This window comes from Girardinichthys multiradiatus, chromosome 7 (assembly GCF_021462225.1).
Source record: "Girardinichthys multiradiatus isolate DD_20200921_A chromosome 7, DD_fGirMul_XY1, whole genome shotgun sequence".
Classification (NCBI taxonomy): domain Eukaryota; kingdom Metazoa; phylum Chordata; class Actinopteri; order Cyprinodontiformes; family Goodeidae; genus Girardinichthys; species Girardinichthys multiradiatus.
The window spans coordinates 30,350,294-30,364,961 of NC_061800.1; the positions used below are offsets into that span (position 1 = coordinate 30,350,294).

At 41.2% G+C, this 14,668-nt stretch overlaps 1 protein-coding gene across 1 annotated transcript; it reads right to left on the reverse strand.

Moving 5' to 3' along the window:
* Positions 1 to 2,838: 2,838 nt before the first annotated feature.
* On the reverse strand, positions 2,839 to 9,162 carry sumo3b (small ubiquitin like modifier 3b). The gene is made up of 4 exons (XM_047371632.1): positions 9,006 to 9,162; positions 8,379 to 8,507; positions 8,162 to 8,233; positions 2,839 to 3,863 (listed from the first exon to the last, which is right to left on the reverse strand). The coding sequence occupies exons 1-4, from the start codon at positions 9,024 to 9,026 to the stop codon at positions 3,801 to 3,803; spliced, it is 285 nt and encodes a 94-aa protein (XP_047227588.1). The 5' UTR covers positions 9,027 to 9,162; the 3' UTR covers positions 2,839 to 3,800.
* Positions 9,163 to 14,668: the final 5,506 nt, after the last annotated feature.

Genomic DNA, 14,668 nt, shown 5'->3' on the forward strand with positions numbered 1-14,668 from the left:
ATGAGGGTGTGTAATGGGTCATGAGTGCGCCTGATATGACCAGCAGTCATATAATTGACTAAAAACTCAACGAGTTCACCCATGGTACCTCCAACAGTTTACATAACCAATGTCAATGTTTTTTTTCCATGTATAATTTTAGAAATGTCTCATAGTCTGTCTCTCCAAAGATGTTCCAGAAAGCAACAGACCAACTGTGATCAGTCCATAGCAAAGATTTCTGCTTCAGCCATCAGCAAGAGGTTAAATGTATAGGCGGAGGGGGCATCTCCCAGCTGCTTTTCTGAGCTATTTGGGGAGTTGTGACTGATATTTAAAACCCGTCTGAGGAAATCTGAAATTCAAAAATAATGCCAAAAATAAATGTAACACAATGAGACCTCTATGAGCGCAACCTCAGGGGGGAGTTCACTTGGCTGCTGTTAAGTAACATCTGTGAAATCCGGTTTGCTTAAATAAAGGAGGAGGTTTGTGAAGTTGTAGCTCTTAAGTGGAGCAACAAATATGCTCTTATAGTTGAGGGCTGCAGAATTCAGTGTTTGAGCTGTGACAGAATCAACCTGAGGCATAAGGACGCCCTCTAGTGTATCTTATTCGTAGTAAAGCAAAAAGAAAAGGTCCACAAACATACAAGAAAAACTCAAATTCATTTCCTGGATGCTTTGGAGACGATTCTCTTATATGGAACAATCTGTGGTCATCATCCATTTTGTAAAATAATATCCTTGATCTAGGTCCTGAAAAATCATTTCTGATGTTTTCTCTTGTCAAAATCTTTCTACTGTTTAACAACACAAAGCCAGCCCAAAGCATAAGCCCTAGAATTCTTAAAAAGAAAATAGATCCCAAAACAGTCTATCTGCAGTCAAGCGAGAGAGGAACGAGACTTCTTTAAAAGTCCCTGCGACATTTTATTAGTAATATCAAAATTTGAACGGACTTTGCTTTAAAATTAAAATTTCAAGGTTGCATTTATCCCCTCTTGCTTGTGCACATTTTTCTATTAAACTTTTTTTCCACTCAACTTTCCATACTATTCTTTGATAAAGGATTCTGTTCCCAGTCAGTTTCTTTTGCAATGGTCTTAGTCACTTATTCCCATTTTGAACGCAGCCTTTTCAGATATAAAGCCCTTAATGATCTAGCTCAATCATACATCAGAGATCTGATTGGTCCATACGTTCCTAACAGAGCACTTCGTTCTCAGACTGCAGGTTTACTGGTGGTTCCTAGAGTCTCTAGAAGTAGAATGGGAGGCAGATCCTTTAGTTATCAGGCTCCTCTCCTGTGGAACCAGCTCCCAGTTTTAGTCCGTGAGGCAGACACCCTGTCTACTTTTAAGGCTAGGCTTAAAACTTTCCTTTTTGATAAAGCTTATAGTTAGAGTGGCTTAGATTATCCTGAGCTTTCTTCCTTATTTTTTACCTCCATCTTCTTTCCTACCTGTTGGGTGGAGTAAGGGGGAGTCAGGTTTAGCCTAAACCGGTTCAGTTATGGTTGAGGTGCAAATACACCCTCCATTTCTGCTACCTGTATGACCCCTTCTCTTTTCCAATGGTTATAATCAGTCTGACAGAGAGAGGTCTCCCAATCGTTGTGGTTTTTAGTATAACAATGACCATCAGTGGGCTCTAGATGGACAAACTGTCTACTTTTAAGGCTAGGCTTAAAACTTTCGTTTTTTATAAAACTTATAGTTAGAGTAGGTTAGGTTATCCTGAGCTATCTGTGTAGTTATGCTGCTATAGGCTTAGGCTGCTGGAGGACATAATGAACACTTTCACCTTCTTCGCTACATTCTCACACTACTCTCCAATTTTGCATTATTTGCTGTTATTTCAGCTTTTAACTTTGTTCTTTCTCTTTTCTCTTCCTAGAAGCTACACATGGCCTGACTCTGTGTCTACATGTGACACCTTTCTGGAGAGGGGCATCGTCCAAGCTTCTGCTGCCAACAACTTAATGCTCACCCTCTACCGATGATCCACATGGCCCTGTCTTTCAGTGTTAAACCCTTTCTCTCTCCTAGACATGGCAATTGATGAGCTTAACTGTAACTAACTATGTGCTTTCTGTCAGACTCTAACCTTGAAAACTGGCTCAGAGTTTATCTGTTCTTTCTTTCTAGGTGAATCGACTAAAGGAGCTACATCCATTAACATTTACTTTTCCTTCCCATAGAAAGTACTCCTTGATCAGTGCTTCTGTGTTCTTTTTGTGTCTCTGCTCTGTTCTCTCAAACCCCCAGTCGGTCATACTGAGCCTGGTTCTGCTGCAGGTTTCTTCCTGTTAAAAGGGAGTTTTTCCTCTCCACTGTCGCTACATGCATGCTCAGTATGAGGGATTGCTGCAAAGTCAACGCCAGTGACTGTCCACTGTCTCTACATGCTCATCCGGGAGGAGGGAATGCTACAATTCTCTAACTCAATACAATCTGCTGGGTTTCCTTAGACAAAAAAACTTTTTATCCAATTTGAATAAATAACTGAATCTGACTGCACTGTTCAATAATTAGGATTAATTGGAATGTATGAACCTGACTGTTGTGAAGTGCCTTGAGACGACAGATGTTGTGAATTGGCGCTATATAAACTGAATTGAAACCTTTAGGTGACAAAACTACAGAAAAAATAAAATGTAATGGGGTTAAATACATTTTTACAGTAGAGTATGAAGTAAGATGTGTTAAATGCACATTGTAAAATTAAAACTGGTCCTGCTGTGTTGACCCAGTGGGTTCCTAACACAAACTCTGCACAGTACCCCAAAACAACCTGCTGGTGGCAATATTTATCATAACATCTTTACAACAGCTTCCCACAAATGAAGGTCGGACAATTCAAGAGGTATCAAACTATATTTATTGTGTACAGAATAGGGACAACAAATAATGTACAAATTAGGAAGAAAAGCCAATGTCCCTACTTGTTCCTAAAAGTTACATTTAGAACACCAGAGGACATTCTCATAACAAAAAAGTAATCAAACAATACACAGCAAACAAAACAGTAGATGTGATGAATTCTTTACAAACTCATTCAAAAAATTGTCAACACAGTTTGTATGACTTCGTATGTTTACAGATACGCCAGTAATGGACCGAAAGTTTTTCCACTCTAAAAAAGGTTTGGTTAGATGTGAAGAAGTCAGTTTACAAGTGAAGGACACGCCCCTCCCTCCCGTACGACCAACAACGTACAGTAATGTATAAATCTACAACCCTTAGAGCCACGTTTTTGGTCCAGTAAACCATACATCATCATCCATTTAGATCTGCTTTAAATATAATATGAATATTTAACCCTTTCTTTGAACAAGATTTTCTCCTGTTTATGTTTGAACGTGTTACATGGTTCTTAAAATGTTACCAGACATCAGAATCTGGCTCAAACGGAGAAGGGTTTCACACACAATCTTAAACCAGTACGTCAATTAAAAGACTTCTGCCCGTTTTAAATTCAAATGCTTAGAAATTGGGAAACAGATTAACATAATGAAGCTTATGATTCAAGAGTCATGAGCACATCTTGTCACAAGATCCCCTTCCATTACAACACGTCAGATCTGAGATCAGCCCCAGCTTCAGACAATTGTTAAATAGTTCATTTAGGAGAATAAAACGCTTTTAAAATGGTTTCCCTGCATTATTTAATAGTCAGGATTTGCCCCCTGAATGTCAGCCATAAACATGAGCCTGGCATTAAGCCAAGCACAGAAAAGGGAAAAAAACAAAACTTATAATTGTAGAAATAAACAATACAACAAAAAACTTGACGTTACACCAATAGTCCAAATGCCATCTAGTAGACTCCTCCTGTTTGTTGCTGAAATACATCAATAGTGTCCTCATCTTCCATCTCCAGCTGCAACAAAAAGCATTTAAAAGTCAATCACCCTACAAGTAAACATATACAGAAAGGACAGAGATCTGTTCTGCTCAAAATAACAGCATAAATATTCATACACACAAATGCACCTTTTATTCCAAAGTACAACACAACAAGAAAATTAAATGTGACATCTTTCTACAATAAGTGTGGAAAAGGGTATATTAGGTTGTTCTGTTCTGCATGGAGTTGACCAACCTCTGGGAACAAGCAAACAGGTTTTCCAGCCCAGGACGATTGGACTACAGTCCACAGTTCCTCTTCCTGGTTTGTCCTCAGCATGTTTAATAGCTGGCTGGTCACTCCATAACATTAATCTTATTGGTCCAGGACCAAGATGCTGCTTGCATACAAGTGTGTTGTCTTGTAGAACCACCCTCTCCAGAGACATTTCCTCTTTGGCATAAAGCAACAAAACCTGTTCAAGTACTTTAATGCCTCCAACCTGATCCAGGACCACTGGTATGCGTCAAATAGGTCCAACACCTCGGTGTAGGAAACATTTTGATATGTTTGAGCCAACATGCTTCAGCATATTGTTGATTGAATTCTGCATTTGCAGACGAACTGTCTCGACCCAAAAAGAACAATCTTGCTTTAATTAGTCCACACAATGTTGCACCATTTCTCTTCAGCCCAGTCAGCGTATTATTTGGCACACTGTAGACCTCCTAAACATGTTTTCTAAAAACAATGGCACTTTGCTGGGACTTTCTGACAATGGCGTGGCTTCATCTCCGCATCTTCTAACTGCTACTGAACTCACAGATAACTGGAGACCTTCTGTGATCATCCTGGAGATGCTCATTGGCTGAGTTTTCACCATCTTGGTTATTCTCTGATCCACTCGAATTGAGTTATTCTGTTTTCTTCCACACGGTTCTTGTTTGTTTCTTGTTCTGCTCTTCTTTATTAAGTTTTCCCCTCTCCAATCCACTTTCTCAAAGTTCTTCTCATTCTTCTGAACAATGTCTGGAACGACCCATTTTACTGAACACCTGCTACCTTTGTCCTTAAATTGGGGCCACCTGTTTCCTCAGAGACCTCACTGACAGAACCCCACACTGCTTTTATTTAAAAAAAAAACATGCCTTGCAATCACACAGAATTACCACTGTGCATGTCATAAAATTACTCTACAGCACCTACTAGTGAATTATTTGTCATGCAGAAGTAATTTCTACCAAAAACGGTGACTGGTCCGATTAGTGATGTTTGACTGTCAAATGAACAGTCTGAAATAAAGATGCACAGTCTTCAGGTTGCCATTTTGGAGATGTCTGTCAAAAGGATTCCTTCCGAGAAGGTCATGTGGTTGTTTCCAATACAACTCTGGAAACCTAAGCGCTGATGTCATCCTTTCTACTAAAGAAAGCTTTCATGAAGGGATGAAAGCACACTTTGGTTTTAATGACCACATTTTTTATGGTTAGAAATCCCATTTTAAAATTAAAGTTAAAGGTATTTTTGAAGGCACTAGTGGCCTTTATTTTAAATTTTTTTTTAAAGTAGGTTGAGAGGAAATAGCGGTCCGGGATTCAACCCCGTGAAAGCCTGCACTGAATGGGTCACACGCTTATACCCCTGCGCCACCAGGACTGCGCCCTTTAAAATTAAAGCTACAACTAAAACCGTATTCAATAACCAAGTTTTCTAAGTTCAGGTTTTGAAGGTAGCTTCTCGGGCGCCAAGTGAAACGGGGAATTATTTAACCACCAAAGAGCACCAAGTGTTGAAGGCAGCAAAAACTTGGAGGTTAAAAAGCTTCAAGGGTTCTTAAGAAACGTCCATCTTTCCTGAACTAGCTGCTGAGCAAACAATGGAAGATGGCAACTTTTAATCAAAGGTTTGCAAATATTCAGAACAGTTCTTCTGTTCAACTTTAACGAACCACCAGCGCTGGAGACGAAGGAGCAGCTTATGCTCGGATGGAAAACAGCACGACGCGTTTATTTATCCTGAAGTCGTTTGATGACCATCTAATTTGTGAAACTGTCAATACAGCAGATGAACTGAAGAAACTTCCTGCAAACCCTAACAATAATAATAATATAATTTTCAAGCCGATTTAAACAGCTTAAAGTATTTTCCTAGCTCGTTAAAACAACAGTCTGAAGGCTGAATGCTTTGTAGGCTTGGTCTGCAGTTTTCTCTGCAACATCATTTTATTATGAGCAGCTGTTGAATTTGTTAATATATAATGTAACTAATAATGTTGATAAATACATTTTTTGCTGCTGGCTTTAACGGTGATAAATTACTTTCAGTCTGTAAAAATCCTTTTTGCATATTTCTACACGTATTTTAGCAAACTGATAATACTGGTAAGTGGGATGAATTTGCACACAGTAATCATGATGATAAATGTTCCCACCGTTGCGTGGATAATGTCATCTCATTATATACTAGGATGTCTGATGAAAATCTAAAATGTAGCCCCTAGTTTGTTTTCCTTTCTTTTTTGCAGATTCTGAGAAAAACGGCTGACGTCTGCCCACCTTAGCATTGACCGCACATCATTTCTGAGCCGGCGAGCAGAAAGGCGTGCAGGGTAGGAGGAGTTTGCGGTCCATTTTAAGCAATGCATCAACAGACGCATATGCCAGACGCGCATAATGCGGCACCACGGTCGAGCAAGTGAGGGGAACAGAAAAGGCCACTGGAGTGTTCCTGTTCCACTGCAAGAACGAGGCTATGGACATCAGAGACTCCTCACACTGACTGCATGAATGTTTTGACATGCTGCCATAAGGCAAACTGGACCAAAATACCAGAAGGAGAACCACCAGACTGCTACACAGCTCTCTGCCTCTAGCTGTTAAAATGCTGCCAAGATGTTGCTCAACATATTTTGTGTTTTTACATATTTGTATTTTATCTAATATCGTTTACCACTAATTGCTGAAGATCCCAGAGAAATGCCTTCTCGTCTGGTTGTAGCATATCAGCTGAACAATCGCAGGACTGTGAAACTTTATTTTTTTTATTTTAAAATTAACAAAAGCAGGTTTTTGAGCATAGAGATAAAAATGCCTTAATTCCTATAAAAAGTATGTGACTCTACAGATCTCCAGGCTGGGTATTAACCAGCAACAGATCTCTGGAGGTTTTTAGTTCAAAGCTCATTTATATTTTTAGCAGTTAATGAATACAATTTAACAGTCTCCAAATTCCTGCTGACAAATGCTTTGCCCACAGTTTAATAGAAAAACTCCTCCCTTTCTGCTTAATCATCCCTTCACCAGCTGACTGTAAAGGAACGCACCCGAGAGCTCCACATCATTAAATGGCCTAAACCTCTGCTTTAATATAATGTGTTATGTGCTGCTGTTGAGCTATTATTTATTTCAGATAAATACAAATCTTTTGATACATAAATCTCCTTTACAAAATGCTTACACTGTCTAAGGATAAGGTACTATAAAAGAGTGGAATTTGATTTTAATATTTTCCAGTTCTGTATAAGTTTTAAAAAAAAGAGGAAAAAAAGAAAATATGTATGAAAAAATATCAATAAATGTGTCCTTCCCACCTCCTGTCCTCGTCTCAATGTCTTCTTCTCATCCTTCCTTCCTTCCTTCCTCCCTCCTACCTACCATCCTTCCTTCAGAGTGCACTTCCTCTCTTTCCATGTTTGGGTCTGACCTCCCTTCATTCCTTGTGTAACCTTTCATCATTACATCTTTCCTTCAGTCCTCCCTTATTACCCATACTTGTTTCCTTGTCTGGATCCTTGTCTCCTTTTCAGGTTTGTATACTAAAAGTCTACCCTTCATAGAAGTATCTGGCATGAATCCGTGGTGAATTTTGCAAATGTGACGTTTTCTGTTGCCGAATTGAAATAAATTACCCTGAGATTTCCTACACCCAAAGTTTTTTTCTTATGTATTTGGACACTGCTTTAAAGAGCATCAAAACCTCTTTACAATTGTAGAAATGGCTAGAATCTGGCGAGTTGAGAGCTCATTCGATTCCTTTATCCTTCTATTTAAGCAATGCAAAATAGGTCAAGAGGTAGGGCTGGGTGCATTGCAGGTTTAGTTAAATCATTATGTGTAGATTTGTGGCAAGTTTTCTAGATTTCGCACAAATCAGGACTGAATAACTTTTGCTTTATCGAGTTTGCATGAAATGTAAGCAGTGTCGGACAGCGCCCGTCTTCTTGTTACCATCAAACATCACTGAAGAAGCAGAGGTGTACAATGCATGATGCCGACTGCTTAAAAGACTTAAAAAAACCTTGCTTTCACCACAGTGTGTGATGTTATACCAACCTGTGCAGGTGTGTCTGTTTCATTGATCGGCTGTCCATCAAACCTAAACCTTATCTGACGAATTGAAAGCCCCTGTAAAAAGAAAAAAAAAAAAAAACCAATTCAGATTCAGAAATCACAACTGAAACCAGATTTAATGATGTGAAGTCTGAAGTCCAGAAAACAGTTCTGGAAAGAAGCGGGGTGTACATCACTGTGTAAAGGGGGCAGAGCTTGCCTGTCTTTCGCAGTAAGCCTTCATGAGTTTGCTGAGAGGAGTGTGCCTCTTGATCTTGAACTGGACCACTGATCCATCCTGACCTGCTACCTTCAGGTTGATGTGGTCGTTCTCCGTCTTCACTCCTTCCTGCAACAAAATTAGTCATCATCACCATCCTCATCCTCATCCTGAGGAAACAGACCAGCCGGGAGCCCACAGAATGAACAGCTGCAGCTAATTAGCAGATATGATCAGTGGTGAGGCAAGGTTTCACACATCCATTCCGCAGGGGGGTTAGCTTAGCATGCTAGCCCACGCTGAAAACTGGCGCAGAGAGCCACAATGGCGCAAACGCAGAGGGAAAACGCAAACGCGTTTACCCTATAACCATCCCCTATATTAGCATCTGAAACCATAGCATACTTTAAATGCAGCTTAGTATCTAAAACCAGTGATAACCGAGCAAACAGAGGAAATGTAGGCGGAATGTGCGCACAAACCCAGAATATCCGCAAACCTTTGTTTTCCCCGTCTACGCGCTCAAAGACGGTTGCCGCAGCCTTTAGCGACAACTTACTGGGGAAATTATCAGCACTGAACATTGAACCTGAACGGGGCTCTCGGTGGTAGAACCCTGGTACCAACCTTTGGCTTCTCCTCAGACATCCTGCTACTTTCTCCGGAGCCTGGAACAAACGTGGGGCCTGGTGTCGGTGCTGCTGAGGCGGGTTATTCTCACCTCCTACGGCCCGGCTATTTCGTTTGGGGCAGGAGCGCGCACCGCACAGAAATTTAAAATCTGATTCGCCCTAACAGGATCACGTGTTCTGGAACTTCACGGGGCCGCGGATACGTGAGCGCGGACGGAGATTTTGCGCACTCCCGTGAGAGAGTTTAACGGGATACGGCGCAAGACGAGAAACAGCCCGTCTAAACGCAACATACCCAGCTCCAGCCAGCAGCAGATAAACTGGATCAATAATCCACATACGTCATATTGACTTAAATCAGTATAGCAAGACTGTTCACACTGCAAAGCTGACGTTTTACTTGTTTAAAAAGATGCAATTTAAATAATACAAATGTTTTTTTCTTAGGAGAAATACATTTGCAACAAGATGTTTTCTGTATAAAATAAAAATTCTGCAAAAAAAAAAAAAAAAAAACATACATTTCGTTAGTATTTAGTGGAATTGTGTTTTAACTTTACCCTTCTACAAATCTTCTGGATTTCTTTTTTTGGCCCGTTTCTCCTGAGAGAACTGCTGTAACTGAGTCAGATTTGTAGGCCACCTTACTTGCACACAGCTTCTCAGGACTGCCCACAAAATTCTATGGGATTGACTTCCAGGCTTTGTGATGACCACAAAGCTCTGGTGGTTTTACCTTTACAGCTGAAGTGGTGTCAGGCTTGCAAACGTCCTCCTTTTTGTCCTCCAAATGTAATTATCGTAATTATGGCAAAATGTTTACATTTTACGTTAATCAGGCCATGTCTCCAAACTGAAACTCTTAATGCATGCAAAAACTGTAATCTGGCTTTTATGTTGCTTTTGGAGTTTTGGCTTCTTCCTCGCTGAGCGGCCTTTCAGCCTGTGTTAGTAAGGGATATGTTGCACTGTGGATAACGACTCTCTCCTAACAGCTTCTTCCAGGGTCTTCACAAGATCTCTGGCTTTTGTTCTTAGGTTGATTTGCATATTTCACACCAAAGACTTTTATCTCTGGGACTCAGAACCCGTCAGTTTTCTGAGCAGTATGATGGCTGGACATTCCCATGGTGTTTATACTTGTGTATAAACGTTTCAACAGATGAATGTGGGACTTTCAAGCATCTGGGAATTGTACCCAGAGATGAACCAGACTTGTGACGGTCCACAATTCTCCCTTTTGTTTTAGTGTTTTTTTTATAATGTCCAGGAAGGAGTGTGTTTTGAGGGTGTTCTATAAAACAGGGATGCCCCACGTCCAGTCTTCAAGAGCTAAATCCCTGCAACTTTTAGAAATAATCTCTTTGCCAGCGCACCTGCAGAGCTGGATGACATGCTGATGCCTGATGAGGGAATTCAGCCATTTGACTCATGCGTTGGAGAAGGGATCTAAAAATAGCAGCATGGTAGCTCTTGAGGACTCAACTTGGGCACCCCTATGTTTGTATGTACAAACTTGGCAATAAAGCTGATTCTGATTCTGATTCTACTATAATGTATTGACTCAGGGGGGCTAAATAGAAATACTTGCCACACATTTCAGATTTTTATTTGTTATAAAATGTATCCTTTCCTTCCACTTCACATACATGCTCTACTTTGTATTGGTCTGTCATAAAATCCCAATAAAATAAGTTATAGTTTGTGGATGTAAGGTAATAAACTTACAGAGTGTAAATACTTTAGCAAGGCTATGTAAGTGATTGCTAAATTTAGGTCCAAGTCCATAACCACACCCTGGTTCCTGGCATACTCTGCAGTTTCCAGTCTCCTTTAGAGTGCTGATGTGTGAACTTTTGATCACTTTTAAACACTTCTGTCTTTCCTGCATTGAGGAGGAGAATAGTGGTTTGTTTCAAATACTGTGACAATGTTTTGTTCTCCCACTACCTACTTTTCTAAAGACAAAAAAATAAATAAATAATGGAAGCCCAATGGAAAGGATTTTGTCATTTCTGTCCTTGGATTATTGAGCCAGCCTAGCCCTCGGATTATTCAGCCTGGAGTCACTTCTTACCTGTGCTGTGGAGATCACCCCCTGCCGCCCACTGAGGTTTCCCCTCTGGGTTTCAAGTTCCACTCAAGACAAAAGCAAGTTAGTGGCTTTTCTGATCCCTGCAAAATCTGGAGACTACAAGTCACTAATCCCTCTTTCTCCATCAAGCACTGGGGTCGGAGCTGTATTAAGCCAAAGAGGTGAGGATGATCGTGTTCACCCATGTGCCTTCTTTTCAAGGACTCTGTCACAGGCTGAGCGGAATTACGACGTGGGAGACAGAGAGTTATTGGCTGTCAAGTTGGCGTTGACAGAGTGGAGACATTGGCTGGAGGGGACTAAGGAGCTGTTTATGGTGTGGACTGACCATAGGAACTTGGAGTACCTGAAATCAGCAAAACGGCTAAACCCCAGACAGGCTAGGTGGGCTTTGTTTTTTGGTCGTTTTAATTTCTCCCTATCTTACAGGCCAGGGAGTAAAAATGGCAAACCTGACGCCCTATCCCGGATTCAAGAGCCTGAAGAATCTCAGTCTGTGGGTGAAGAGGAGTTTATCATTCCTGAAACCGTCAGGTTGTCTGTGTCCAGATTGGAAGTGGAAAGGGAGGTCCAAGAAGCCATTAGAGATCTGCCTATCCCACCATCATGTCCACCTGACCGCTGTTTTGTCCCTGAACGCCTTGTGCCTAAGGTACTGGAGTCTTGTCATTGCTCTCGTTTAGTTTGTCATCCAGGAATCAGCAGAACCATTCAGACAGTTCGAACTCAGTTTTGGTGGCCATCGCTGGTCAAGGATGTCAAAGACTTTGTTGCTGAATGCACTCAATGTTGTCGAGCCAAGCCTTCTCGTCGCCCCCCTGTGGGGTTTTTGCACCCTTTGCCAATTCCCCCTCGCCCTTGGTCACATATTGCAATGGATTTTGTGACAGGTCTACCGGTTTCTAATGGTCACTCTGTACTACTAACCATAATTGACAGATTTTCAAAAATGGTTCATCTGGTGCCCTTGGAGAAGCTTCCATCTGCTAAGGAGATGGGTGAGATATTGACCCGAGAAGTTTTCAGGCTCCATGGAATCCCAAATGACATTGTTTCCGATAGAGGACCCTAATTTGTGTTACGTTTCTGGAAGGAGTTTTGTTTGTTGTTGGGAATTTCTGTTAGTCTTTCCTCAGGGTTTCATCCTCAGTCTGATGGCCAAACCGAGAGAGCCAACCAAGAAGCTGAAACCAAACTTTGTATATTTTGTGAGTCACCATGTGGTCACAAAATTTGCCCTGGGTTGAATACGCCACGAGCTCTGTGCAATCAAGTGCCACTGGTTTGTCTCCTTTTCATGTTGTGTTTTCAGTTCAGGAGAGAGAAGCTAATGTTCCGTCCGCTCAAGTAGCTGCCCTAAGGTGCCAAAGAATATGGAGAAAGGCCAGGAGGTCGATGATCAGAATGTCACTGGTTCAGTCAAGAACGGCCAACCGGAGACAGATCCCTGCCCCTAAGTACCAGGTGGGGCAGAAAGTTTGGCTCTCCGCCAAGGACCTCCCATTAAGGGTAGAATCCCGGAAATTGGCACCCCGATTTGTTGGACCTTTCCCAATCTCCAAGATCATCAACCCTGTCACTGTACGACTGAGATTACCCAACTCCATGAGGATTCACCCCATGTTCCACGTTTCTCAGGTCAAGCCCTTCGTGGAGCCCCGACTCTCATCAAAGAATTGGACAGTTATTTTTGTGGACAGTAGAGACTAAATGTACATCCTTCAATCAAACGAGGTGTGAAAACTTTGACAGGTGGGCGGGACCTCCGGTGGCTGGGACATCCTAGGGCGGGACTTCCAGTGGTGGGTCTTCCTGTGACGTAACCGGTTATCATCATTAATCGGATGTTGTCATCAGCCGGATGTTGTCATTAACCGGATGTTGTCATTAGCCGGATGTTGTCATTACAAGGAAGCGAATCTTTCTAATTGTATGTTTTTAGATGTTTTTTACATCTAAAAACAAAACATGTAGTTTATCCACTTTAAAAGGTCACTCAGGTTAATGCAGACACACCACACAAAATTCTGATAAAAAGAGAGAACCTGACAGAATTGTAAATTCATTTTGTTTTAACGCAGGGGTTATTTAGATGCTATTTAGAAAATAAGGATGAATTGGCTTTTGTTGTAGAGATGAACTGAAAAAAAAAAAAAAACATGTAGTTTATCCACTTTAAAAGGTCACTCAGGTTAATGCAGGCACATCACACGAAATTCTGATAAAAAGAGAGAACCTGACAGAATTGTAAATTAATTCTGTTTTAACACAGGGGTTATTTAGATGGATGTTTTTACATCTATAAAACAAGGAGACAAAAAGTAGATACAGAACCTTTCTTCCTCTGCTCAAATGTTTGAGTAATCTAATCTGCACCAGTAAATTGTAAAGATGATCTAAAACAGAGAAATAAATGAACTGAAAAAATAAAAAATAAAGGTTATAAAATCCTCAGTCACTGTTTATTGAATTAAGGCATCGCAGCTGTTTCTTGTGTATTGTCTCAGTCAATATACATCCACTGTTTAATGAATAGGTGACCAGACCTCAGACATCCGCAGCTGTTTCTTGCGTATTGTCTCAGACAGTCTTCACACCAACTGTAGTCAAAGTAATTAAGATGACCGTGCTCCTTCCTGGCCCAAAGTGTCGAGCATTGTCTGACAATTCCCATTCCCTGTTTATTGAATTAACACGTCTGTGCTGTTGCTGGGGTGTCTCGGGGGGGTGTGGCCAAGGGGTGTAACTATGCGCGCTGATAGGATTTCGTCATTAGGGGGCGAATCTAGAATCAACGAATTAAAAAAACAGAGGGGCGTTCTTCATTGTTTGTTTTAAATACTAGCGGAAAACGCAACAATTTACCTGCAGCATTCGCTGGAAAAGAACGCTTGTTGAACAATGGTTAGAGTTAAGAGAGTTTTTCATCAAACCGGGGAGAAAAGCAAGGTGTGCCAAGATGATGAACAACCATCTACATCATCTATTTCCTCGTCTGAGATACCTATCGGAATTCCTATCGTAACATACTCTGCAGATGATGATTCAACTTCACCAACAACAATGGATGAAAAACAGGCCTCAGGTCAGCTAAGACGTACATCTCTTCTGTGTGAAACCCCAGTAACCGTCTACAGGTATACGCGCCGTGAATTGGATGCCCTGAAGAAATCAACATATTACCTATGCAAGGTACAAAGGCCTCCATTTGACACTCTGCAGGAAGAGTGGTCTTTGGAACCATATGGACTGAGCGGTAGCTGGGGGTATATTTTCATGTACGAAATAGGAGAGCTCTGCCTATATCAATTGGATCAAGACGAGGTATTTAATGGATCATTGGCTCTGTGTACTCTCACCCACAACGACTGGGCTGTGTTACGGTTGGCAATCCCACACCTTAACGATAACCCTGAATCAGTCTCAGTGTATGAAAGGGAGGATGAAGATGAAAGCTCTCCTCGACCAGCAAAAAGGATGAGAATGTGTCCTTCCGATGTTGAAATAGCTGCGAGAGAACCTCTCTTTAGTGCAGTGTGGGGGTCAAAAACCACAGCAAATGG

What these genes read in the sequence shown, in the direction of transcription:
- sumo3b (XM_047371632.1), bottom strand. Translation starts at nt 9,026, where the DNA reads ATGTCTGAGGAGAAGCCAAAG. An exon ending in AGGCTTACTGCGAAAGACAG is followed by an intron (nt 8,234 to 8,378) that starts GCAAGCTCTGCC and finishes TTCTTTTTACAG; the next exon opens with GGGCTTTCAATTCGTCAGAT. An exon ending in AAACAGACACACCTGCACAG is followed by an intron (nt 3,864 to 8,161) that starts GTTGGTATAACA and finishes TTTTTGTTGCAG; the next exon opens with CTGGAGATGGAAGATGAGGA.